Raw genomic sequence first — 27,369 nt, 5'->3', positions numbered from 1 at the left:
TGCCTGTGTCTCTGCCTCTCTCTATGTCTATAATGAATAAATAAATAAAACCTTTAAAAAAATGCCAGACTTTCTGCTTTTATTAAGGAACATTTATGCTCAAACATGAATGTATTTAAATAAAAATTCACAAGTAATAAATTTTGTAAATTGAATACAACTACAATCAATACTGAGCTAAAAAGAATACTATTAGCACCAGAGGAGCCCCCTTAAGTCAATCTCTGCAAACTGCCATCATCCAAAAACCATCATTCCAACTTCTAACACCAAGTATTACATTTATCTGCTTCTTGAATGAAAAAACATAGCACTTACTCTTCTGTGTTCTTTTGCATGCATACAATTGTGTTTCATTCATTCCTACTGCTATAGAATACAGCACTGGAAGAAAAGCGCAATTTATGTATGCAGTTTAGTGTTGGTGGCCACTTGTGCGGTTACAACTTCCGGGCTATTGAGAATACTACTACCACTACTACTAACTACTACTTCTAGTAAACATGTATTTCTGTTGGATATATGCCTAGAAGTATAATTACACCGCCAAAATTTACATGTATGTCCAGCTTTAGTACAAAAAGCCTATTTTCCAAAGTGCACAACTTATTCCCACCAAACTTGTATTAGTCTCAGTTGCTTCAGGACTTCATCAGTTTGGTGTTCTATCACTGTAGCCCTTCTGTATGCTGCGGTAGCTGTGGTATAACATTTTTGTTAGAATTTGTTTTTCCTCGATGACTAATGAAATTGAACAACTTTCCATATTTACCGGTCATTTAAATATACTGTCAATTATGTTCCATCTGCTGCTCATTTTTTTTCTTACTCACTTGTTGGAGTTCTCTTTATATTATGTAGTATAGTGCTTTGTTTGATATACACATTGCAATTATATTCTCTGAATCTGTGACTCACTTTTAGTCATGTATTTTTGGTTTCTGTTTTTTTAACAACAGCAGTTCTTAATTCTTTTTTAAAAAATATTTTACATAGGGATGCCTGGGTGGCTCAGCAGTTGAGCATCTGCCTTTGGCTCATGGCCTGACCCCAGAATCCCAGGATCGAGTCCCACATTGGGTTCCTTGCATGGAGTCTGCTTCTCCTCCTTTTGCCTGTGTCTCTGCCTCTCTCAGGCAGAGGGAGGAGAAGCAGGCTTCTCATGGGGAGTCTGATGCAGAACTCGATCCCAGGATCCAGGGATCATGACCACACCCAAAGGCAGATGCTCAACCACTGAGCCACCTAGGAGTCCCACAGCTCTTAATTCTAACATAGCCTAATTTATCTATGGTTTTTGTTTCTTGTTTAGGGTGTCTTGGCCATATGTTCACATATATTTTCTTCTATAAGTGCTACTGTATTATGTTTTACATTTAGATGTACAATCCATACAAAACGAGTTTCTGTGTATGGTGGGTGGCTATAGTCAAAATATTCCTCTTATGCATATAGAGAGCCAATTAACCCAGCACCATATATCAAAAATACCATCTTTTTAATACATGAATATACTGGGGACTGTTTCTGGACATTGTTTATGCTTGTTCCTATACCAGTCTTGATATCTAGCAATCTAAGTCCGGTAGGTTTATTTTTCTATTTTCAGGTTGTCTTAGCTACAGTTAATCATTGCATCTGCATGTTTTAAATTCAGATTTGCTCATTCCCTCCACTTATATTGGTCTTTAATGTCCCTGAATTTGGTGATGCAGTTTTTGGATTTCTAGAACTTACTTTCTTAGGACTAATGTAAACCTAACAGCAATTTAACAGCAGTTAAAGTATACATCTTGATATAATTTGATAAACACACCTATATAATCATCACCACAATATAGTGAGCCTACCCATCACCAGCAAGGATCACTGACCCTGTATTGCCTGATGTCCACTGACATGAAAACAATTAACTATGTTTCCTTTCTCCCCTGTGTTTTTAGGCAGCAGGTAAATCTGCTATCTTGTCCTGAGTGGATTCAACTGTCCTGGTATCACTTAGTTTATTTTCTATTCGCAATTTATATTGATAAACATTTTTTTTTTTTTTGATAAACAATTTTTCTACAGTGAGTTTGCCAAATTACTCTCATAATGTCTTCATTATGAGATTTTTTTCACATTTCTATGCAATGATACCACCTACCAATAATGAGCTATACTTTAGTCTTCCCCATTTAATGTCTTAAACTTTTTTCCTTTTTGCCTTATTGGTAAGCTAGAGCCTTCAGTCCTATGTTAAAGAGGTACCAAGCATTCTTGTCTCATTAATACCAGGAAGAGCTAGTTCAGTATTTATCTTCTTAGTATGATATTTGTTGTATGTTGATTTCCTTTTATTTTTAATGAGCTTCCCTTTCAGTCCTAGTTTTTTTTAGTCATGAATGGGTGTAAAGCTTAATCAAATATATTTTCTGCCATCTATTTAAATAATAAAGTGGCTTCACTTACTTTTTCTACCGATGTGGTAGGTTATGTCAATTAACTTAAACTTGTAAATATTTATTCCAAAATAATTTCACTTATAAGTCATATACATAATACCAAAAAATTCCCATGTCCCCTCAGATTCTCCTAAATGCACTGTATCTCTTCCATCTGTCCCTTGCATACTTGCACTCTATACACACACACACACACACACACACACACACACACACACACACACACACTTATTAGTCTTTCTCTAAAGCCATTTGAAAATAAGCTGCAGACATGAAACTCCATTACCCCTACACACTCCAGTGTGTATTTCCCCCAGAGGCGTTATCCTACAGAACCACCCAATAATCATCCAAGTCAAGAGATAAACACTGACTGGGATGCCTGGGTGGCTCAGCAGTTGATCAACAGCCTTTGGCTCAGGGTGTGACTCCAGAATCCTGGGATTGAGTCCCATATCAGGCTCCCTGAGTGGAGCCTGCTTCTCTCTCCGCGGGGTCTCTGCCTCTCTGTCTCTCATGAATAAATAAATAAAATCTTTTTAAAAAGAGATAAACACCACCACCCAATCCATACACTGAATTCTGTCAACTGTTCTAATAGTATCTATTCTTCCTTTGTTTTTATTTAAAAATAGCTGCAGTCTGGGTGGTTTTGTTGGTTGAGCATCAAACTCTTGGTTTCAGCTCAGGTCATGATCTCAGGGTCATGAGATCAAGCCCCACGGTGAGTTGTCCACTCAGCAGTGAGTCTGAAGATTCTCTTCCTCTGCCACTTCTACTTGCTTGCTCACTCTCTAAAATAAAAAAATCTTTAATAGATTTCCATTCTCCCCCAATCTGGAATGGTTTCTCAGTCTTTTTCATGTCCTTCACATATTTAAAGAACATAGGCTTTGCATTCAGTAAAATAGTCTTTCAAATGGGTTCACCAGATATTTCCTAAGGAAACACAGGTCACGCTTTCTTGGCAAAAATACCACATGATGCTGGCTCTCTCAGTGCATCCCATCAGGGCACACATCATGTTGACTTGTCCTACTCCACTGGTGAGGTGAACTTTAATCACCTCATCACGTTGGTGTCTGCTGGGTTTAATCATAAAATCACCACTTTTGCCTTTGCAGCTGATTAGTATTTTGTGGAGAGATTTTTGAAGACTATTCCAACATCCTATTCTTCATCAAACCTCTATCCACAAACGCTAGCCTATGTTGGCAACTACCTCTTGAATCAACCACCATTCTGATGGCTGCCAAATGGTGTTTTTCTATTGTCATTATTCTCCCTACATTTATTGGCATTAATCTGTAAAGAAAAGTTTTCCCTCCTCCTCCATGAATTTACGCATTTAATTATATCACTATAAATTAACGGAGTCCCATTTTATTAAGTCTCATGTATTCTGATGCTATGGTTATTTTGATGTTCATACTGTCTCAAATTTGGCCAGTGAAACCTGTCCAAGGTGGTTCTTTTGTCCCCATGATTCTTTCAACATTTTCTTACTGACAACTGGTGTGCTCACTGCTACTGGGTGTCACTGTGTGTAAGCCCTCTCAGCAGACACTCCATAAAACACATACACACACACACACACACACACACACACACACACGAGTTACATTCCAATCCAACACTCCAGGGTTTTCTAACGTTCCCCTTCTCCATTTTTATAAAAACCTCCAATCTGGCTCTCATCATCCTCATTTTTGTATTTGCTCAGTGTTACAGTATTTAAGCCATGCTGTTTCTTCCAGCTGCCCTCAACACACCTGATGCAAGTGTGCACATCACCATAATACCATTCTCATTCCCCAAGGCAGGCCTATTCTGACTTCCATTCTACAAAGGCAAGAGAAAAATACAGAAAGTACAAGGGAGAAAGGAGAACAAGAGGAAGAATTGGCCAAATTGATTTAATTTTAAATATTAAATCCTTTGACTCTTCTAATAAACATGGATATAACTGATTTTTTTAAAATTTACTATTATGCATTTTCATAAAATATCAGTAACTTTATTTTCCTGAAATGTCTTTTATAGGTTTTGGTATCAAGGTGGTACTGAGCTCACAAAATGATTTAGAAAAGCTCCATCTTCCTTTCTCTGTAAAAGTTAATAAAAGCTTGGTATTATTTCCTTCTTAAATATTTGGAATAACTATAGTGAAGCCATCTGTTCTTAGTTTTCTTTCTTGGCAGGTTTTTTTTTTTTTATTTTAAATACCAGATATTGTTTGCAGTTGCAATATGGTAACTCTACCTCTGATAATGACCTTGCTTTTAATGGTAGCATGCTGTGCTCAGCAAGGGTCCATCCTACTGGCAGTTCACAAATTCTAATCATTTTTTCTCAGTACTTTAAAAAAAAAAAAATCTACATTCAGATTCACTTTTCAGGCTCCTGCTCTGCATGGAGTCCTTCTTCTAAAAATTTCTTTAAAAACCAGTATATGTCTAACCTGTAATGTTTAAGGCTTTTTTTTTTTTTTTTTTTTTTTGTTTAAGAATTTTTCACTCCAGCCTTGACAGACTGGGCTCTGCCCTCCTACAAATAGTTTCCTCCTCTACCTGAGCCATACTCAGTACTCAGGTTCTTCCCTGTGGCCAGAACTAGCAAGTATCCTGTCCAGGTAAAACAGCTGCATTTTGCCCATGTACTTTCTGTAATTCACTTCTCTCCTGAATTTTCCTTTTAGTCCTCTTTGCTTCATAGACTGAATTAAAATAGATACTTTTTGTGGTATTTTTCTAGTTGTTCTCAATTAGTACACTGATCTGCTACAAGCTACTATAACCTACTCAGTCGGAGAATCTACTTGTGCTTTCTAAAGCTCTATATTTAAGAATGTATTTTTGTATATGAATTTTTAAATTGCTACATCACAGATGAAAGGTGTTAAATATGTGGAGAAATAGATTTGGGTATAACATGTCACTCACAGAAGATGACACTTGGACAAACTGTTAAACACTTGCCAGTGCAGAATCCACTTATTCTCCACACTCACTTTTACTACATCCACTAAGTTGCATATACAGCAACTCACTTTTCCCCTTTGATCTACTATTCCAGAATGAGCCACTCAAAATGAGTTGGCCTCAGAATTACTAAAACTTCTTGCTGGCAAGCTCCTCCTAGAATCCTCCTAGACCTAGTGTGTTACTAGATCCAAAATCTCTTTTACTTGGACATCAGAAAATCCTGTTGGTGGGTCCTCTTGCTAAAAATCTCTTGTTCCGCATATGCTTGAGCAAAAAGCCTGACTTGCTTACAACTATTGGTCCCAGTGTGATGTATTTTCACATCTAATACATTAAATGGAGGAAAACAATACACCTGGCAATGGGCCAAATTATATCTCAACAAAAATAAAATGCTATTTCTAAATGAAAACCATTATCCACATTTCCTAAATTGCTAGAATTCCTTCAAATTGAAAATCTCTGAGGTAAAAGCTTAGATTTTAACTTAAAGCTTCCACTTATTTCAAGTATTTTCTCTAGTAACTTCTGACATCCACTGAGATACTACTTCAAGCATTTCACCCAAGTCTAATAAAATACCACCTCATAGTAAATGCTTTCCTATAGTTTCCTATAATTTGTGCCTTTTCTAAAGCCTCTGCATAAAGTCTTCTCTACTCTATGATGAGGACAGAGGTCTCTAACTTGTGTGTTTTCTTTGATATTTAGTGGGGTGTGGCTTTGGGCAAAAGGTTCCCTACATTCATTTACGAATATGTTTCCTCTACTCTGAGCTTTCTGATGTATTGTATAATTCAAATTCCACCACAAAGTTTTCAATATTCCAAAGCTTCATATCTTCTCCCACAAGTTCTCTGATTGTGAGAATGGCTCTTAGACCAAAGATGTTCTCAAAATCATTATATCAATGGATTTTTCTCCCTTTTTGTGCTCTTTCTATAAATTCTTGACTTCACCCAGAGTGATTTCCCTCATTTATTACTTTTATAGAGTTTTTCCCCAAATGTGTTCGTTGATGTACAGTCAGTTTAGACTTCACATAGAATGATTTTCCACAAATGTTACATTCATAGGGTTTTTCCCCTGTGTGTGTTCTATGATGTGCAATGAGTTTTGACTTTACACAGAATGATTTTCCACATTCATTACATTCATAGGGTTTCTGTCTTATGTGAGTTCTCTGATGAACAATTAGGGCTGACTTCTGCCGGAAATTTTTCCCACATTCATTACATCCAAAAGGTTTCTCCCCTGTGTGTCTTCTCTGATGTTCTGTGAAACCCGAATAGTAGCAGAAAAATTTTCCGCATTCAATACATTCATAGGGTTTCTCACCTGTGTGAGTTCTCAGGTGTTTGGTAAGGGTTGACTTCTCAGAGAAGGATTTCCCACATTCATTACATTCATAAGGTTTTTCCCCTGTGTGAGTTCTTTGATGTTTAATGAGGTCTGATTTTCTGAGAAAGGCCTTCCTACATTCATAACATTCATAAGGCTTCTCCCCTGTGTGTGTTTTTTGATGTACAGTAAGGACAGACTTAAATGAGAAGGTTTTCCCACATTCAAGACATTCATAAGGTTTCTCCCCTGTGTGTGTTCTCCGATGTTGAGTGAGGGTAGACTTTTCACTGAAAGATTTCCCACATTCCTGACATTCAAAAGGTTTTTCCCCTGTGTGAATTCTCTGATGTTTAATGAGGTCAGAATTTTTATAAAAAGTTTTTCCACATTCATGACATTCACAAGATTTTTCCCCTGTGTGTGTTCTCTGATGTCTGGTGTGGGCTGACTTCTGGTTGAAGGTTTTTCCACATTCATGACATTCATAAGGTTTTTCTCCTGTATGTGTTCTCTGTTGTACACCAAAGACTAACTTTTCACTGAAAAATGTTCCGTATTCATTATATTCAAATATATTGTCAATTGAGTGGTTTCTCTGAATTGGAATGAGGTTTGACTTCTGGCTGAAAGGCCGAGCACTCTGGTGCTCAAAGAGAATGGATTCTTCCAAGAAATTTTCTCCACATTCATTAAATTCACAGCGACTCTCTCTTGGATGTGTTCTCTGATGAGCAAGGAGAGATGACATATCACAGAAGATCTTCCCATATTCAGAGTATTCACAGGTGTTCTTTCCTGTATAAGGTTTCTTATGTACAACAAAGAGTGAATTCTCATGGAAAGCTTTTCTACATTCACTGTATTCAAAATGTTGCTCCAAAATTTGAATTTTCTGATGGTGAACAAAGTCTTCATTAAGGTGGTCATTCCCATTTTTATTATATTCATAAGGTTTCTCTTCAGAATGAATTCTTTCATACTTATCATTATGGAGCCAATTTCTACCTTTGTTAAACTCATTCAACTTCTTTCTTGAATTGTTTCCATTGCTATTAATTAATTCTGAAATATAAATAGAGTAACAAGAAAGATTAGTTGACAAGGGTATTTAGGAGAAACAATTAGTTAGGTTTTGGGGAGTGGACAAGTTTAGGTCATTATCTCTTCATGTCTAGATTATGACAACAGTACATACACCTTCAGTCTCATCTCTCTTTTCTATTCTACACAATAGCAATAAATCAAATTTCTAGGAACTCTAATTCAAAAGGGAATAGTACTATAACCCAATATCTAATATCTCTAATTCTGTTTCTAGCTGATTGAATAGGAATAAAAACACACAACAAAATAGCAAAATCAATGAGTGGTAAAGCCATCCTCGCCACAGGACCAGATCTACAGCTCCTTTGATTTATGGTGTTTTCCTTATACTCCGTCAGAATTGTTCATTAGTGCACTTCTGACCATCAAACCCTCTTCTAATGTTTTCTGGCTTTCCTCCAACCAAATCTCACCTGATTTATCATTAGCTTTTAAACTTGCATATATGTATACATATGCTTTTATATCTCTGTGTAATATAAAAACCTACAATTCTAAACCTAGTTGTAGAACTTTCGTTTACCTGTACCTTAATATTTTTTAGTTTTAGTTTTAAAACTAAACTAAATTATTTAACTTAATAATTAACTTAATAAACTTAATTATTTAAATTTAGTTTGCACACCTGTCTTTATTCCTTTGCTATCTATAATACTGTACTTGTAATGACATATGATACAATTCTATAGAATGCGAATACTAATACTACTGAGTTCAATAACTAAGAACTGAAGATATTTTTTAAAAAGATTTTTTAAAATTTTTTAATTTTTTTTACCTTTTTTTTTTTTCAAATTGTATTTTGATTACTGCTGTGATTTTGTTCTTTTTTTCCAATTATTTCCGGTGACATAACACAGCTCATAATACACCTTCTTGTGGTCTTACTCTTTCTGAACCTCTTATTTGCCTACTTTATATTCTTGTATACCGCCTACTTTATATTCTTGTATACCAGAAGCCATTAATGATGAAATCATCATTAATTTATATTAAAAATTAGTAAAAATATCCAGGCATTACATGACAACATTTTTCAGGTGAATTATTTTTCCCCTGCCACTCGCTTGTCCTATCTTCTTTTATTTTTTGTAGTAACTTTGAAAATACCTTGTGATGGCTGTTTTGGTTCTTTTTAATTCCTGAGCACTAAGAGGTGCGTTTCTTCCTGATCCAGGTTTCCCACGGGTGAACTGAGAACCATATTCCAAACTGGTAGGAATATTTCTTAACAAGGGCACTACATGCCCTCCTTAATCTTTACTCTTATCCAACTGACAGAAGTCTTTTTGGTTTTTTGAAGTATCAAAGTCTTTTTCATTTTCTACAATTTCACAGATGGATTGCAGCTTTCCAACACAGCCTGTGCCTATGAGTCTTGATTCTACCCCATCCCTCTGCTTCTCAAGAAGAAACCCAGTATAGAGATCTACCACCATCCTGAAAGCCCTTCCTGCCTTTCTAAAAGATTAAGTTTGGCAATTTGAGGTTCCATCTTTGAAAGCAGCAACTCTGAAATCTGCAGCCTTGCACACACCTCCACCTGATATTTCACTACTGTTGGCAACCCTTCATTTTGTTTTATTGTTGAGAGTTAAAACTTTCTGTTCATTCTTTCAAAAGTGGGGTTGGATTTGTATCTGTTAGTTCTTCTTGTATTCTTGTTTCTAAGAAGTCAAGGTTAAAATGCCAACTTCATGTTTCCATCTTCAAACCTGAGGTCCATTTACTTCTCCTTGAAATACATTCTTCTCTTGGCCTCTAGAATGTCACATTCTCTTAGCTTTCGTTCATCCTCACAGACTCTTCCCACAGTCCCATCCCGCTGCTCAATACTCCTTATCTTCATTTCTAAACCTCTTGGTGCCCCAGGATTGAGCCATGAGACCACATCTCTCATTTATTTACATTCACGAACAAGAATATCTCATATAGTTCCCACAACTTTGAACGTCTTTGCACTGCTGGCATCCATGCTTACATATCATTACAAATAGTGTAACCTCTAAAAGACAAATAATTTTCTAAAAGAATATAAAATGAAAAGTTAATAGAGGCAAAAGAAATTAATAATTTAAAAATCCAAAAGGAGTTGTGAAAGGAGGAATAAGAAAAGAAAGAAGAAATAGTACATAAGGAAAGAAATAGCAAGACTGTAGGCTTAAGCCCAATTATACCAGTAAACATAAATGGATTAAATAAGTAAGAAATTTTAAGTGTCAAACTAGATTTAACAAACTGCTACTGCTTTCAGTTTATAAGAGACACACTTTAAATATAAGAACATGGTAAGGCTGACAGTGAAGGATGATAAAGAACATACCAAGCAAACTTTAAAGAAAAGAAAGCTGGTACAGCAACACTAATACCAGAATCAGACTTAAAGGCAAAGGTATCACTGCATATATGGAGACAGGCACTGCATAATGGTTGAAGCATACATTAAAAAGTGAGATGTATCCTAAGTTTCTATTTGCCTAATTAATACAGCTTCAAGAAATATCACAGTTGGGAATTTTGAAACACCTTTCTTAGTATCTGATGGAAAAGCAGACAAAAGACAATTAGAGTACAGAAGACCTGGGACACCTGTGTGGCTCAGTGGTTGAGTGTCTGCCTTCGGCTCAGGGCATGATCCCAAGTCCTTCATTGGGCTCCCCATAGGGAGCCTGCTTCTCCCTCTGCCTGTGTCTCTGTCTCTCTCTCTGTGTCTATCATGAATAAATAGGGATCCCTGGGTGGCGCAGCGGTTTGGCGCCTGCCTTTGGCCCAGGGCGCAATCCTGGAGACCTGGGATAGAATCCCACGTTGGGCTCCTGGTGCATGGAGCCTGCTTCTATGTCTCTGCCTCTCTCTCTCTGTGACTATCATAAATAAATAAAAATTTTAAAAAAATATCATGAATACATAAAATCTTGGGGAAAAAAAAAAAAAAGGAATACAGAAGACCTGAAAAAATACCTATACAAAACAATTACAGAGTCTACTTCCTTCTTTAGTATGCATGGAACATTTATGAAAACAGAGAGTATCAACAAATTTCAAACAACTGAACTTGTTTCGAGAAACTGAAATTCTCTGTTTTAAATTAGAACTCAAGAACTGAAGGATAACTAGAAAAAAATGATTTTAGAAGCAACTCACTTCTCAACAGCCCATGGATCAAAGAACACATTTTAAAAGAGGGAGGCCCTAAAAGAAAGGTCCATGGCAGCCCTACAGCCCCAGCTATGCCTCACTCAGGACCTAGACAGCTATGACTGTAAACCTGCCAATGTTGAATTTAGTTGATAGGACATGCTGCAAAATTTGCAGTAAGTGAAAAAAGGGGGAATTTAAAAACACTGCTCTGTATTGTTTCGTGGCAACTACATCCAAATATTTGGTAGAAAAGAATTTGGCATAAGTCCTACAGACAGTCATCCCCATCAAGGAAAGAAGTGTCTGTGAGTGAGGATTTGGTGTCCCTGTCTAGAATCTTACAATACTGGAGACAGAGCAAGCCTCCATGCTTGATGATTTTTGCCTAAGGAAGGAAGTGTGCAAAGGAGAGGACATGACTAGGGAGGCAGTGTCCACACAGACACTTTGGGAGTTGTCTTTTGAAAAAGTCGTTTTGAGTTTGCTAATGTGCTGTTATGAAAATCTGATGCCTGGCCCCACTGGAATCTGATGATGGGTCTCTAGCCTGTTGAACCCATTTTTGGGTAGATCAACTTGGAATCTACCACTGGCAAGGTGAATAAGACTTTTTACAATAAAACCTGCAAGAACCAGACAGTGAGAAGTCACACTGAGCAGGACACGGAGGCAGAGTTCCTGACAACTGCAAAATCTTTATTTCCAGGTGTACCCTCTGGGATTGTGCGTGCGTGTGTGCATGTGTGAAAGTCAGGCATTAACTTGCAATCTAAGTGTGATCTGCACCCAAAAGTAGTTATCATGAACATTCAAGTATTTGAGGAAACACCTGCTAGTCCAACAGACCTCAGATATGCCTTCTGTGAGCAGGTTTACCTATAATGTGGTTATTCTATTAGAAAGGGGTACAGAATCTGTTCCTGCCTTGAGCTGATATGCTTCATGACCCTGTCTCTCAGCCTGAAAGCCATTCAAGTCAGTTTTAACTGGCTGGTCAGAGCTCTATGAATAACAGAATGTGCCACAGACTTCTTCCTTGCAGGTCAAGATGAAGTTTGGGCAAAATACTAACACATATTGCTGCCCCTGGTTTGATGCCTTGGGCCAGGTGAAAGGTGAATGGAAACACTTGAAGAGCATCTAGCTTTCTAACACAGACCTTGGTGGTTAAAGACTAAACCAAACATGTACACTGAAAGGGCTAGCACGTACACAGAAAAACTGGCCAGAAGTCAGAAATAAAATGAGTGGTTGTGTAGGTCTGTAGGGAAAATAAATTTTATGTTTCTGCACACTTAGAACTTTTTGAGCAAATCTCAATAAAACTTGGAGCTTAAGATAAAAGAATGCTTGGAAAGTAATTTATGACTAATTAGATAGGGACAAACTCCAGATTCACATTTCTGTGGTGGCACTGGAACCTGGGGCTCTAGTGACATCCCTGTGTATAAAGCTGGAGATGGTGGTCTCCTTTCTCTCCTGAAGAAATTTACTCATAGTCCAAAGAGTTAGAGTGTGAACTCAGGATCCTTCCTTCTCAAGGGAGCAAAGGTTTTTCTCTTTCTTTTTTTTTTTTCCTCTTTCCTTTTAAAAAGGTAGGCGGTTAGCTACCTCTCTCTTCTACAGAAACACTCAAATTCATTTTATTGTTATTTTTCACCCAAAATACCAACTTTGTATGTATGTATAAGACACCTGGTTTCTGTCTCATTGCCCCAAGAGTAAGAAACTCAAGTACACTAGAACCACAAAGTTGTTATTTGGTTTTAAGTAAATACTAATTTGTCTGCTCTGTTCCAGAAACCTCATGTTGTATTTCTGGTAAAATTAACAAAGATAAATACTAAAAAATTAACAGTCTGAAATTTAAAATCTCCACCAAGAGGTAACTTCAGACCCCAAAAGCTTCACAGGTGAAATATTCCAAACATTAAAGAATAACATAATCTCACATAATATCATCCACAGAATAGAAAAGTATGAAGTCTTTAACCCCAAACCTGAAAACATTACAAAAAAGGACAATTATAGGATAATAGTTCTCATGAACACACACAGAGAAAAATCATACATAAAATAGTGAAAAGCCAACCTCAGTGATTTATAAAAAGCAAAATACATTATGATGAAGGAGGATGAACTTCAGATATATCAGGTTGGCTTAATGCTGAAAAATTAATCAAGACTACTCACCATATTAACAGAATAAATATGAAAAATCATGAGTATCTCAATCATGGAGATAAAGCATTTGACGAAATTCAATACTCATTCATAATTAAAAATAAAAGAGGGGGGGTCACCTGGGTTGCACAGTCAGTTAATCATCCAACTCTTCATTTTGGCTCTGGTTGTAATCTCAGGGTTTTGAATCAAGCTCCATGTCAGGCTCCCGACTCAGTGCAGAGTCTGCTTTTCCCTCTCCCTCTGCCCCACCCCACCATGCACTTGATCTTTCTCTAAAATAAATATATCTTTAAAAACAAAAACATAACAAAAAAAACCCTCTTAACTAAGAATAGAAGAAAACTTCCTCAAAATAATAAAGCACATTTATAGAAATCCTTCAGTTAAAATCAGTATTAGTTCTAAACTAGTCAACAGCTTCTCCCTGAAGTCAAGAACAAGACAAGGATGTTCACTTTCACCACTTCTGTACAATATGTTAATGGCATTCTTAGCCAGTACAATAGGCAAAGGAAAGAAAAAAGGTACAAACATTAGGAAGGAGGAAGTAAACTTGTCTTTATTCATAGAGAAAACAATTATTTACCCAAAAATTTTTAAGAAACCTACAAAACAACTAACAGAATAAGTAAACTTAGCTAGGTTGTAGATTACAAGACTGGTATGCAAATACCAACAGTTTTTCTTTTTTTCCCCTCTGTAAGATTTTATTTATTTATTTATTTATTTATTTATTTGACACAGAGAGAGAGAGAGAGAGAGAGAGAGAGGATATTAAGCAGCAGAAGCAGGCAGAAGAAGAGGGAGAAGCAGGTTCTTCACTGAGCATGGAGACTGACATGGGGCTCAATGGTAGGACCCCGGTATCATGACCTGAGCTGAAGGCAAATGCTTAACCAATCGAATCACCAAGAGGCCCCTCAAATGTTGTTCTATACACTGCATTAGATGTCAATTCTCTCCAAAATGATGAATGCAATCCCAATAAAAGCCCTAAAACAGTAGGTATAGGCGTATGGGTATGGGTGTATGGGTATGTGTGTGTGTGTATTTGTGAAAACGGACAAGCTGATTTTAAAGTTTACATGAAAATGCAAAAGTTCATAGTACCATAGCATTGTCCATAATGTCTGGAAACACAGAAATTATTTTAATATATTTTCTAGATTAAAGTTGTTCTTGGCAACATTCTGTATTCATGCTATACTCAAGCAGCCTTGAAGAAAATAGCAAAGCTAGAAGGCTAATACTGCTGGATGTCAGGACATGTATATACAAAGATCTGTGTACTTTATGTAATTTATTCCTAAGGGGGGAAAAGATAACATTTGTGTATAAAAGTGACACTGGAGATACTGGATTCAGTGATACTGAGTATCTGAGTCACATTAACCCGCTACTTCCAAAGGTCCAGAGCCTTTAAAAAGTGATTCCTGAAGACCATGTCAATGGTCTTAAAGCTCTGAACTAACCCTTTGTGCTCTAATTTCCTCCTGAACTCCACCTGGCTCATACGTACTAACTCACCTGGGTCACTCTGGCTTGGGAACGCTTCCTCTAATATCCATGGCTCCTCTCCTTGCTCCAACTTGAGGATCACTTCTGGTTTATCAATGGAATACCCTGTGAATAAGAATTGTATGACTTGAGACAAACTGAATGAGTTTCAGGGCCTCTAAAGGTGGAGGACATTATAACTGAAAGGCTATACAATAAAAAAAAATTTAATTTAATCCCTGTTATGAGGCAGAGGAAAACAAAATTCCTTCTGATAACCAAAAGAGAAAAGTCATCCTTGACCTCCAAATTTCAAAGCTAAATACTATTATATTCTTAAAAAAACTCTGCAAGTCTCTGTAAATAAAAAAGGACACCCATACTAGGATGAAACAAACACTACCTACCCACTGAGACAAGATGGCTATAGTTCTCCAACATCACATCCCTGTACAGGGTCCTCTGAGCAAGGTTCAGGTGCTGCCACTCCTCCTGAGTGAAGCCCACAGTAACATCCCTGAATGACAATGATCCCTGGAAAAGCAATTTTCTGCTCAGTCTGAAGTGGTTAGAATTAGATGATGAGAAATAAAGAAGTTAAAAGACTAATTTGTACCATTTTTTATCATTGAAAACTAGCCAGAAAATATTACTAAGGACCTCTACTATATAACTTGTTTTGTGTTATACTTTGTGAGTAAAAAGGAAATCATAGTAGAAATACCGTTGGTGAATTATTTTATTATTTAATGCAAAAAATCTGAGTGCCCACATGTTCCTGGAACTGCCCTGGTTTCTGAGAATTCCAAGTTGAATAAAATACTCCTCCCAGTCTCAAAGAATTTATCCTAATAAGAAAACATACAAAGACACAGCTACCACTGAACTTAAAGAATCCACACCACAAACATGTGCAATGCAGACAGAAATAATAAAGGGGTTCTGTGCAAGTCCCCATGCTCTGATCAGACTGATGTCTCTGATCATATGGGTACAAAGAGGCACAAAGCCCCTGTTGATGCACTTCCCCCAGTTTGCATTTTTCCCTTTTCATTCTCCCCTCCTTTATTTTTTGCTGTTCCCCCTTCAAGAACCGGACATCAAACACCAGGACACTTAAAAACAATTGCATATACTAGGAAAATTAGAAAGTAACGGCAGACCCAAGGAAAGGCTCAGAAAACACCTAAGAAGACATTAAGTTTATACATCAGTCTGATTCTTGGCACAGAGACAGACTATAACAATCAATCAATAAATATATACAAAAATAATAAGGAAATATAGCAAACATTGCAGAATGGAGAGAATCTGATTTCCAGAGTCACCACATTATCAAATGCCCAGTGTTCAATCAAAAAATTACAAGGTATACAAAGAAATAGGAAACTTTGAAACCATAAAACTTCTAGAAAAAACACAGTTGGTAACAAGCTTCTTGACATAGGTCTGGGCAATAATTTTAAATTTGACACTAAAAGCAAAAGCAACAAAAGAAAGAATAAATGAGATTACATCATAACTACAAATTTTTGCACACCAAAGAAAACCATCAACAAAATGTAAAGGCAATCTACTTACTGAATGGGAGAAAAAAATTTCCAAGTAATGCATCTAAAGGGACTAATACCCAAAATACATAAAGAACTCATACAACTCATTTGCAAAAAAAAAAAAAAAATCTGATAAAAAAATAGGCAGATCTAAATAGACCGTTTTCAAAGAATGGATGACTAACAAGTTCACAAAAAAAAAAAAAAAAAAAAAAAGCTCAACATCACTAATTATCAGGAAGATACAAATAAAAACCACCATCAATCACCTGTTAGAATGGCTATCAAACACAAGAAGTAACAAATTATACTGAGGATGTAAAGAAAAAGGAACCTTTGTGGACTGTTGGTGGGAGTGTAAATTGGTGCTATGCAAACAGTACAGAGGCTCTCCAAAAAAACTAAAAATAGGGCGGCCTGTGTTGAGTGCCACCTTCAGCCCAGGGCCTGATACTGGAGACCTGGGATCAAGTCCCACGTCGGACTCCCTGCATGGAGCCTGTTTCTCCCTCTGCCTGTGTCTCTGCCTCTCTCTCTCTCTCTCTCTCTCTCTCTCTGTGTCTCTCATTAATAAATAAATAAATAAAATCATAAAAAAAAACACTAAAAATAGAACTACCATATGATCCAGCAATTCCACTTCTGGGTACTTATCCAAAGGAAAAAAAAATAATTCAAAAGGCTATATGTACCTCCATGTTTACTGCAGCATTACTTACAGTATCCAAGATATGGAAACAACCTAAATGTCCATCAATGGATGAATGCATAAAGAAATTGTGGTGTATATATGTACAATGGAGTGTTATTCAACTGTAAAAATGAATGAAACCTTGCCATTTGCAATAACATAGATGGACTTTGTAGAATGATGCTAAGTGATAAAGAGAAAGGCAAGTACCATGTGATCTCTCTCATATGTGGAATCTTTAAAAAAAACAAAACAGGGCAGCCCAGGTGGCTCAGTGGTTTAGCGCCGCCTTCAACTCAGGGCCTGATCCTGGAGACTCAGGATCAAGTCCTGTGTTGGGCTCCCTGCATGGAGCCTGTTTCTCCCTCTGCCTGTCTTTCTCTTTCTCTCTGTCTCATGAATAAATAAATAAAATATTTAAAAACAAAACAAAACATACTCATAGAACAAACTGGTGGTTGCCCGAGTTGGGGAGCGGGGTGGGGGAAATGGGTGAATTCTTTTTTGTTTGTTTAAATAAACTGTTTTATTTTATTTTATTTTTTAAAATTTTTATTTATTTATGATAGTCACAGAGAGAGAGAGAGAGAGAGAGAGAGAGAGAGAGAGGCAAAGACACAGGCAGAGGGAGAAGCAGGTTCCATGCACCGGGAGCCCGACGTGGGATTTGATCCCGGGTCTCCAGGATCGCACCCTGGGCCAAAGGCAGGTGCCAAACCGCTGCACCACCCAGGGATCCCCAAATAAACTGTTTTAAAAGAAAAAAGAAGAGCAGCCTAGGTGGCTCAGCGGTTTAGCGCCTGCCTTCAGCCCAGTGCATAATCCTGAAGTCCTGGGATCGAGTCCCATGTCAGGCTCCCTGCATGGAGCCTGCTTCTTCCTCTGCCTGTGTGTCTCTGCCTCTCTCTCTCTGTGTCTCTCATGAATAAGTAAATAAAATCTTAAAAAAACAATAAAGAGAAAACTACATACCAATATCCTTTATGAACATTGATGTAAAATATCCTCAACAAAATATTACCAAACAATTCAGCAGCATAGTAAAAGGATTATAATACACCACAAAGGTACTAAATGAAATATAAGGTACTGGCACAAAACAAGACACAAAGATCAATGGAACAGAATAGAGACCCCAGAAATAAACCCATACCAAATGGTCAATTAAGCTATGACAAAGTAAGAAGTAAGATTAACACTGGGAAAAAGACAGTTTCTTCAACAAATGATGCTGGGGAAACTGGACAGCTAAATGCAAAAGAATGAAACTAGACCACTTTCTTACACTATACACCAAAATAAACTCAAAAGGAATTAAAGACCTAAGTGTAAGACCTGAAACCATAAAACTCCTAGAAGAAAACAGAGCCAGTAATTTCTTTGACACTGGACATAGAAACATTTTTCTAGATATGTCTCCTAAGGCAAGGGAAACAAAGCAAAAATAAACTATTGCAACTATACCAAAATGAAAAGATTTTGCACAAAGGAAATCATCAACAAAACAAAAAAGCAAACCAGTTAATGGGACAAAGTATCTGCAAATGAATATATCCAATAAGGGGTTAAAATCCAAAACATAAAAGGCTTATATAATGCAACACCAAAAAAAAAAAAAAATCTGATTAAAGAAAACATACAAATGGCAAACAGACACATGAAAAGATACTCAACATCACTCATCATGGAAATGCAAATCAAAACCACAATGAGAGGGCAACCCGGGTGGCCCAGCGGTTTAGTGCCGCCTTCAGCTCGGGGTGTGATCCTGGAGACCCAGGATCGAGTCCCATGTCGGGCTCCCTGCATGGAGCCTGCTTCTCCCTCTGCCTCTCTCTCTCTCTCTCTCTCTGTCATGAATAAATAAATAAATAAAAATCTTAAAAAAAAAAAACCCACAATGAGATATCACCTTACATCAGTAAGAATATCTAGTATCAAAAAGAAATAACAAGCGTTGGTGAGGATGTGGAGAAAAAGACACATTTGTACATTTTTGGTGGGAATGGAATTGGTGCAGCCACTGTGGAAAATAGTATGGAAGATCCTCAAAAAATTAAAAACAAAAATACCATGTGATCCAGTAATTTTACTACTGGGCATTTACCCAAAGAAAACAAAAATCTAAACTGGAAAGATATATGTACCCCTATATTTACTGTAGCATTATTTACAATAGCCGAGATATGGAAACAACCCAAATGTCCACTGATAGATGAATGAGTAAAGATCTGGTATACAGACACAATAGACTATTACTCAGCCATAAGAAATAATAAGATCTTGCTATTTGTGACAAAAAGGAAGAACCTAAAAGGTATTATAGCTAAATGAAATACGTCAGACAGAAAAAGACAAATACCATATGATTTCACTTACATGTGGAACCTAAAAAACACAACAAATGAGCAAACAAATGAAAAGTAAACTCATAAATACAAAGAACAAATCAGTGGTTGCCAAAGGGGATGGGAGATTGGTGAGAAAAAAATACAGATACCTTCAGTTATAAAATAAATCAAGGAGATGAAAATTACAGAGCAGTAAATAAAATCAATAATATTGTGATAATATATGGCAACAGCTGGTGACTACACTTATCGTGGTAAACATTGACTAATGTATAGAATTGTTCAGTTGGGATGTTATTCACCTTAAATTAACACAAAATTGTATTTAATTATACTTCAATTGAAAAATAAAATAAAATAAAAACAATTACATACCATGAATAAGTCTGGAATCCAAGGATGGAATCCAAGGATGGTTCAACATACAATAATTAATCAATGTAATATACCACATCGATACAATGAAGGAAAAAAACCACATGACTATCTCCACTGATGCAGAAAAAGCACTTGGCAAAATTCAACAATCTTTTATGTTAACAACACTTGACAAAATAGAAATAGTAGGGAACTACCCTCACATAATAAAAGCCATGTATGTAAAAAACACAGGTAAAATTATACTCAATGGTGAAAGGTTGAAAGGTATTCTTCTAAGATCAGGAGCAAGGCAAGGCTGTCTGCTTTTACCACTTCTATTCAACACAGTACTGGAAGTTCTAGTCAGAGCACTGGATAAGAAAAAGAAATAAAAGGTATCCAAATTGGAAGGGAAAAAGTAAAATTATCTCTGCAAATGTAGAAAAACCTAAGGACTTCACAAAAAAAATAAACCCTATTCGATCAACTAAATGCTGAATTCATTTATTTTTTTGTGAAGTATATATGTCAACACACAAAGATCAGCTGCATTTCTATACAGAAACAATGAAACATCTGAAAAGGAAATTACAAAAACAATTCCATTTACAAAAGCATCAAAAGAAATCTTAGGAATTAATGTAGCCAAAGATGCAAAAAATTCACACAATGGAAACTACAAAACAGGGCTAAAACATATTAAAGAAAATATAAATAAATGGAACCACATCCCATGTATATGGATTAGAAAACTTATTGTGAAAATGTCAGTATTATTCAAAGCAAACTACAGATTCAATGAAATCCCTAGCAAAATGCCAATGATTTTTTTTTTTTTTTTGCAGAAATAAAGACATCTATCCTAAAATGTATACAGAATCTAAAGAAACTGGAATATCCACAACAATGTTGAAAAAAAAACAAAAATAGAAGACTCACACGTTATGATTTCAAAACTTAATACAAAGCTACAGTAATCAAAACAGGATGGTACCAGTATAAAAAGAAACATATAGACCAATGGAATAGAAAACAGAATCTAGAAACAAACCCTCACATATAGTGTCAAATGATTTTTGACAAGGTTGTCAAGACCATTCAATGGAAAAACGACAGTCTTTTGATCAAATGGCACTAGAAAAACTCGATAGTCACATGCAAAAGAATGAAGTTGGACCCTTATCTAACACCATATACAAAAATCAAATCAAAATGGATATCATACCCAAATGTAAAACCTAAAACAATAAAATTCTTACGAGAAAATATAGGACAAAAGCTAAACAACATTGGATTTGGCAATGATTTCTTGGATATGACATCAAAGGCATGAGTAACAAAAGAAACTGACAATTTTTTTCATGGGAATTAAAATATTTTCACAACAGATGATTACTATCCACAGACTAAAAAGCCACAGATAAGGAGAAAATATTTTTAAGTCATAGAGCTGATAAGGGATTAATATCCAGAATATGTAAACTTTAAAATTCAGTAACAAAAATACCCAAAACAACTGAATTCAAAAATGGGCAATGGATTTGAACAGATATTTCTGCAAAGAAGATATACAAATGGTCAATAAGCACAAGAAAAGATGCTTAACATCATGAATCATTAGAGAAATACAAATCAAAACTACAATAAGATACCACCTCCCAGCCACCAGGATTGATACCAAAAACACAAAAAATAACTGTTGGTATGAATGTAGAGAAAAATGGAACTCCCGTGTACTGTTGGTGGGAATGTAAAATGGTAAAACCACTATGAAAAACAGAATGGAGATTCCTCAAAACATTCAAAATAGAATTACCATATGACCCAGCAATTCTACTTCAAGGTATATATCCAAAAGAAGGTCTCAAAAAGATGTCTGTACACTCATTTTCACAGCAGCAGTGTTACTCGCAATAGCTAAAACATGGAACAAGTCAAGTGTCCATGGACAAATGAATCAATAAGCAAAATGCATGTACACAAACAATGGGATATTACTCAGCCTTAAAAGCAGAAAAAAGTTTGCAATGTGCTACAACACAGATGAATCTTGAGGACATTATGCTAAGTGAAATGAGCCAGTCACACAAGGACAAATGCTACAGATTCCACTTATGTGAGGTACTTAGGGTAATCAAAATTACAGAAACAGGAAGTATAATAGTTTCCAGTGGCTGAAAATAGGGGAGACTGGGGAGTTACTGTTTAACAAGTAGAGAATTTCAGTTTTGCAAGATAAGAGTATGGGGATGGATGGTAGTAATAGATGCATAACAGTAATAGATGCATAACAAACATATTTAAAACCACTGAAGTGGGGGCACCTGAGTGGCTCAAGCAGTTGAGCATCTGCCTTCGGCTCAGGTCGTAATCCTGGGGTCCTGGGATCGAGTCCCACATTGGGCTCCCTGCAGGGAGCCTGCTTCTCTCTCTGCCTGTGTCTCTTTCTCTCTGTTTCTCAGAATAAATAAATAAAATCTTAAAAAAAAATAAAAAAATAAAACCACTGAACTGTATACTCAAAAAAAGTTTAAGATGGTAAGTTTTATGTTATTTGTATTTTACCACCATAAAAAAAGAAAAAAAAGTAAAAATGTACTGATATATACTACAATATGGATGAACCTTGAAAACATGAAAGATGCCAGACACAAATGCCCATATACCGAATGACTCAATTTGGCTTTTTTTTTTTTTTTTAAAGATTTTATTTGTTTATTTGAGAGAGAATTAGTGTGTGCACAAGCAGGGGGGAGAGACAGAGGGAGAGGGAGAAAGGAGCAGGGAGCCCGACACAGGGCTGGTCCCAACCTGAGCCAAAGGCAGACGCTTAACCAACTGAGCCGCCAAATGCCCCTGAATGACTCAATTTATATGAAATACTCAGAATAGACCAATCCACAGAGATAGAACACGACTGCTGGTTGCCAGGAGTTGGGTGAATGGGAGAATGGAGGGAAACTCCTTCATGAATGAATCAAGGGCTTTATTCAGAATGATGAAATATTCTGAAACTTGATTAAGGTAGTAGCTGCATATAACACTGTGAATAACATATAACAGTAAATGCCACTGAATTGATCACTTTAAAATAGTTAATTCTGTATGTGAATTTAACTAGGTTTTTAAAAAAATACATAAGAAGAAAGTGTGCGGAATAAAATTACAATGAAAGATGAAGGAGTTAAAGCCACATATCAGTCACCACAACAAAACGACAATAGATTAAATTCTCAATATAAAGGACAGGGCATTTCGTATTAGGCTAAAAATGTCTAGTTATGTGTTCCTTATCAAAAAATATACTCACAAAGAGTATGTCAAAGCTTACTAAGCTGCAATACCTCCATGATGCAAAAGCCTTCAGGACATCAAAAAAGGAATGACTGGTGAGTGAGAATGGATAACATCCCCTCTTACAAGTCAAGTGGTTTTCGGTTACTTGCTTTCAACTAAGTTGAAAGAGAAATTAATTAAAGCTGTATTAAGAAAACAGTTCCATTTAGAACAGCATCTAGGAGAATAAAATACTTAAGAATAAATTTGAGCAAAGATATGTAAAATTTGCATTCTGAAAACTAGAAAACATTGCTGAAAGAAATTAAAGACCTAAGTAAAACCTCTCAAGTTCACAGACTGTAAAACCTAATATTGTTAAAACAGCACTATTCCCCAAAGTGATGCACAGATTCAATGCCATCCTTACCAAAATCCCAACAGCCTTTCTTTGCAGAAACAGAAAGGTTAATCTAAAATTCATGGACTTGCAAGGGATCTTGATGTAGAACAGTTTTGTAGTTTCACAATAAGTTAAACATAGAATGACTCATCAATTTTACTCCCAGGAAAGAACTGAAATAGGTCTTCAAACAAAAACTTGTACATGAATACTCATAGCAGCACTGTTCTCAATAGCCAAACATGGAATCACTCCAAATGCCCATCAACAGATGGATACACAGAAGGTGGTATATACATACACCAGAATATCATTCAGTCATAAAAAAAGATAAAGGAGTGGTACATGCTACGATTTGGGTTTTGAAAACATTAAGGTAAATGAAAGAAGTTACACATAAAAGACTACATACTGTATGATTCCATCTAAATGAGAAATCCAAAATAGACACATCTGTAAACAGAAAGCACATTAGTGGTTGCTAGGGGCTAGGGAGACTGGGGAGTAATTTGCTCATTAAGTCATGGCACTGCTCATTAAAGGTGGGGGGGGGTTCCTTTTGGTGGGATTAAACTATTCTGGAAGGAGAGGGTGGTTTGGTTGTACATGTGAATGTATCAGGTGCAAGTGAATTCTAGACTTTAAAAAGGTTCAAATGTGGGACACCTGGGTAGCTCAGAGGGTTGAGCGGCTGATTCGGATTTTGGCTCGGGTCATGATCTCAGTCGGGGGCCTGAGAATAAGTCTCATGCAGGAAGTCCCTGAGTGGGGAGCCTGCTTCTCTCCCTCTGCCCCTCACCCTGCCTGTGCACACATGCTCGCTCTCTCTCAAATTACATCTTTTTTTAAAAAAAGGTTTAAATGTGAATTTCATGTTATGTGTATTTCACAATTCAAAAAAAGCGGCATCCCTCACTGTACTCTGCAAAAATTTACATGTCATCCTTGCACAGGGGCCATGCTAATCTTCTCTGTTATCATTCCAATTTTAGTATATATGTGGCCAAAGCAAGCGCTCTGCAGGAATGCAGATTCTGCCCAGCTCCCAGGGCTGTCACAAGGCCTATCTCACCATACTGACCACCCTAGGTCATTCTAGTCTGCACTAATTTGCTCCGTCTTTGAACAACCATGAGCCCTAATGCTGGCATAATTCATGTGCAACTCAACTTTTCCTCTGAATTGGACAAGAATTATTTCACTATACGCCTACCACTTCTCGTGTAATTGCAGGACTCACACTGAAAGGTACACCATGCCACCAAATGAAGCTTATCAAAAAAGTTTTTTATGTTCCAGTTTCAAAACTCAGATCAAAGGTGTTCATTTATCTACAGTGCATATTTGCCTTACTGTACCAGAGGTCAGCAAACAGCAAATATTTTTGATAGATGGTCACATAGTAAATAGTCTAGGCTTGCCTGAGCTATACAGTCTGTCTCAACCACCCAACTCAACCCCTATAATATGAAGCAGCCACAGCCACATATGAATGTCTATAAAACGTTATAAACACATCTGAATTTCATATAATTTCCCATCACAAAATTCTACTCTTGATTGGTTTCTCAACCATTTAAGTTTTTAGTTGGGCAGCTCAGGTGGCTCAGCGCTTTAGCGCCTCCTTCAGCCCAGGGCCTGATCCTGGAGACTTGGGATCGAGTCCCATGTCGGGCTCCCTGCATGGAGCCTGCTTCTCCCTCTGCCTGTTTCTGCCTCTCCCTCTCTCTCTCTCTCTCTCTCTCTCTCTCTCTGTGTGTCTCTCATGAATAAATAAAATCTTAAAAAAAAAATAAAATGAATGAATGAATGAATGAATAAATAAATAAATAAAAGTTCTTAGTTTGTGGGCCTTTGAAAAATAGGCAGCAGGCTGTATTTGGCCCATGTACTGTAATGTGTTGACATGTGTTCTGTATTTTCTCTAATGTTAACATATTTATTTCCACTATTTTATATAAAGGCATAGACATTTTATGAACTTCACATTATCATTGTTAGGCAAAACTGTGAATGAACAACTCACCTGGGATGTGATCATCTTCTGCTGGCCCTGGAAGAGTGTGGATAACCGTGAGGGTACAGCTGAGAAGATAAGAACCATCATGAGATGTCTAAGAAACTCCACAGAGCTGCTGGCAAAACACCTCTGAAGGGGAGGTGTTTTGAGAAGGGGCAGAAAGGAGGACAGGAAGGAGGGAGCAGCAGATGCACAATTCCATAGTGCTTGGACAGGCTAGTTCTTCAATGTAAAAACATTTGTTTTCAGGGCACCTGGGTGGCTCAGTCAGGGCAAAGCAACTCTTGATCTTGGGGTCGTAGGTTCAAGCTGCATGTTGGGTGTAGAGATTACTTAAAAATAAAATCCTTAAAAAATGTTTTTGTTTTCGACTGATTTAGTAACAATGTATGCTCTAACACAGAAAAATATAAATGACACAGGACACTTATAATTAAGCAAACTAGGAAAAGCCAAGAAATGGAACATAATGCTTTCATTAAAAACTGTTGCTGAGCAAAAATATTCAAGTTGTAATGCATTATAAACCAGAGAATCCCACTAGGTTCTGAAAACAGGGATGGGGTTTTTAAGGTCTGGTCTTTTTCCAAAGGGGGAAAAAAAAAGTTTGCTTTAACTCAGTTTCAGGTTCTCAAACATATCTTTTGACTAAAAATAACAACAAACCGGTTTTAGCTTATCTGTTGTCAAAGCAGAAAACACCTGCCTGGACTGTCCAGACACTCCCTGTCTGCTCTGGTTTCTGCCACAAGATGTGACCAAGAGCAGGTAAGGTAAGTGAAAGAAGACCCATTTCCTTCTCTCCCTACCCCACCCCTATGCTTAACCAGAGCACAAACAGCTAAGACGTGAAGACCTCTCCCGCGGCACAGCGCCTCTCGGACTCCATCAGATGCGGACCGGGGCGCACCAGCACAGGCAGGCCCTCGGAACCTGGGAGGGGAGGACAGAGGGAGGAGGAGGAGGTAGTGTCCCCTTCCGCGGCAGGTCAGCCCTTCCTTCCACGAGATGCCTCACGGCTTCCCAACAAGCCGTACGTTCTGTTCCTTCTGGCCTACCCCCTCCCGGCCACGGCCGACATCCCTCCTGGAAGCTGGCCCACAACGTCCACCGTCATCCAGTCTGTAAGAACCTGGCTGCCACCCTGGTTCTGGCGGGAGGGAGGGCTCCAATGGCTTCTGGCTGACCCAGTCCTGGCTCCTCCCACCTTCACTCCGGATCTCTACTGAGGTCAGGGCCCAGGAGGGGGTCCCTGCTCCCGGGATCCCCCTTCTCCCCTCCCAAGAGCTGCCAGTCAGAATCCCCATCCCAGGTCTGAAGCTCCTGGGCCTTCCTGTGCCCCTGAATCACCAGCCGGACCTTGTGTCCGTGCAGACTGCTGTTTGCAAGCTGCAGGATGTCAGTGGGCCCTGGGTGCCTCCCCGTAGGTGCCGGCTTCGCAGGTTCTCCGGCGACAAGGTCAGGGCGGCCGCTGGGTCTGCCTGCGCCCAGGCCGGAGGGGGCGGGGGCCGAGGAAGGGCACCCAGCCCTGCTCGAGCCCGCTACGCGGTGGCCGTGGGAACGCGGCCGTGGCCGCAGGTGGCTGGGAGCGCCCAGCGGGGCCGTGAGTGGAGAGGAGCCCGGCCCCCGGGAGACAGGGTCGGGCCTCACGCCCCGAGGCGGGACCGCCGGACTCCCGAGGCCTCGGCCGACCCTCCGCGGCGGCGATGGAGACACCAAGCTTCGCTCGGCCACAGGCGCTGGGACGGGCCGGTTCGCATTCCGGGCATAGAGACGGCGCAGGACGCCCGCCCCCGAGCTCAGGTACCAGGGCCTTCGCGGCCTCTGGCCCCGCCCCCCCGCCCCCCGGAGCTTCCCCGGAGCTTCCCCGGAGCTTCCCCGCGACGGGTCACCCACGCCCACCCCGAGGCTCACCGGCCGCGGCCTCCCGCCGGCGCCCGCCCGCAGCAGCCGGAGCAGCCGGGGCCGTCTTCTCGCGAGACCACGGCGGCCGACGAGAACCCGCCGGGCGCGG

At 38.2% G+C, this 27,369-nt stretch overlaps 1 protein-coding gene and 1 pseudogene across 3 annotated transcripts; both read right to left on the bottom strand.

Annotated features, from left to right (window-relative positions):
- Window positions 1-62: 62 nt before the first annotated feature.
- On the bottom strand, window positions 63-27,369 carry LOC140631710 (uncharacterized). 3 transcript variants are annotated; one of them, XM_072822913.1, is made up of 5 exons: window positions 27,270-27,369; window positions 25,362-25,420; window positions 15,109-15,235; window positions 14,732-14,827; window positions 63-7,834 (listed from the first exon to the last, which is right to left on the bottom strand). In XM_072822913.1, exons 2-5 carry the CDS (start codon window positions 25,374-25,376, stop codon window positions 6,384-6,386), a joined length of 1,689 nt encoding a protein of 562 aa, XP_072679014.1. In that variant the 5' UTR covers window positions 25,377-25,420; window positions 27,270-27,369; the 3' UTR covers window positions 63-6,383. The 3 variants fall into 3 exon arrangements, with proteins under 3 accessions (XP_072679014.1, XP_072679016.1, XP_072679015.1); XM_072822915.1 differs by having other exon boundaries at window positions 25,362-25,388; window positions 27,270-27,285; XM_072822914.1 differs by lacking the exon at window positions 27,270-27,369 and adding an exon at window positions 26,212-26,231.
- On the bottom strand, window positions 24,232-24,349 carry LOC140632774 (U6 spliceosomal RNA; annotated as a pseudogene).

This window comes from Canis lupus, chromosome 4, assembly GCF_048164855.1.
Source record: "Canis lupus baileyi chromosome 4, mCanLup2.hap1, whole genome shotgun sequence".
Lineage (NCBI taxonomy): Eukaryota > Metazoa > Chordata > Mammalia > Carnivora > Canidae > Canis > Canis lupus.
Note: the sequence above shows the minus strand (reverse complement) of the source record. Positions and strands in the feature narration are given on the sequence as shown.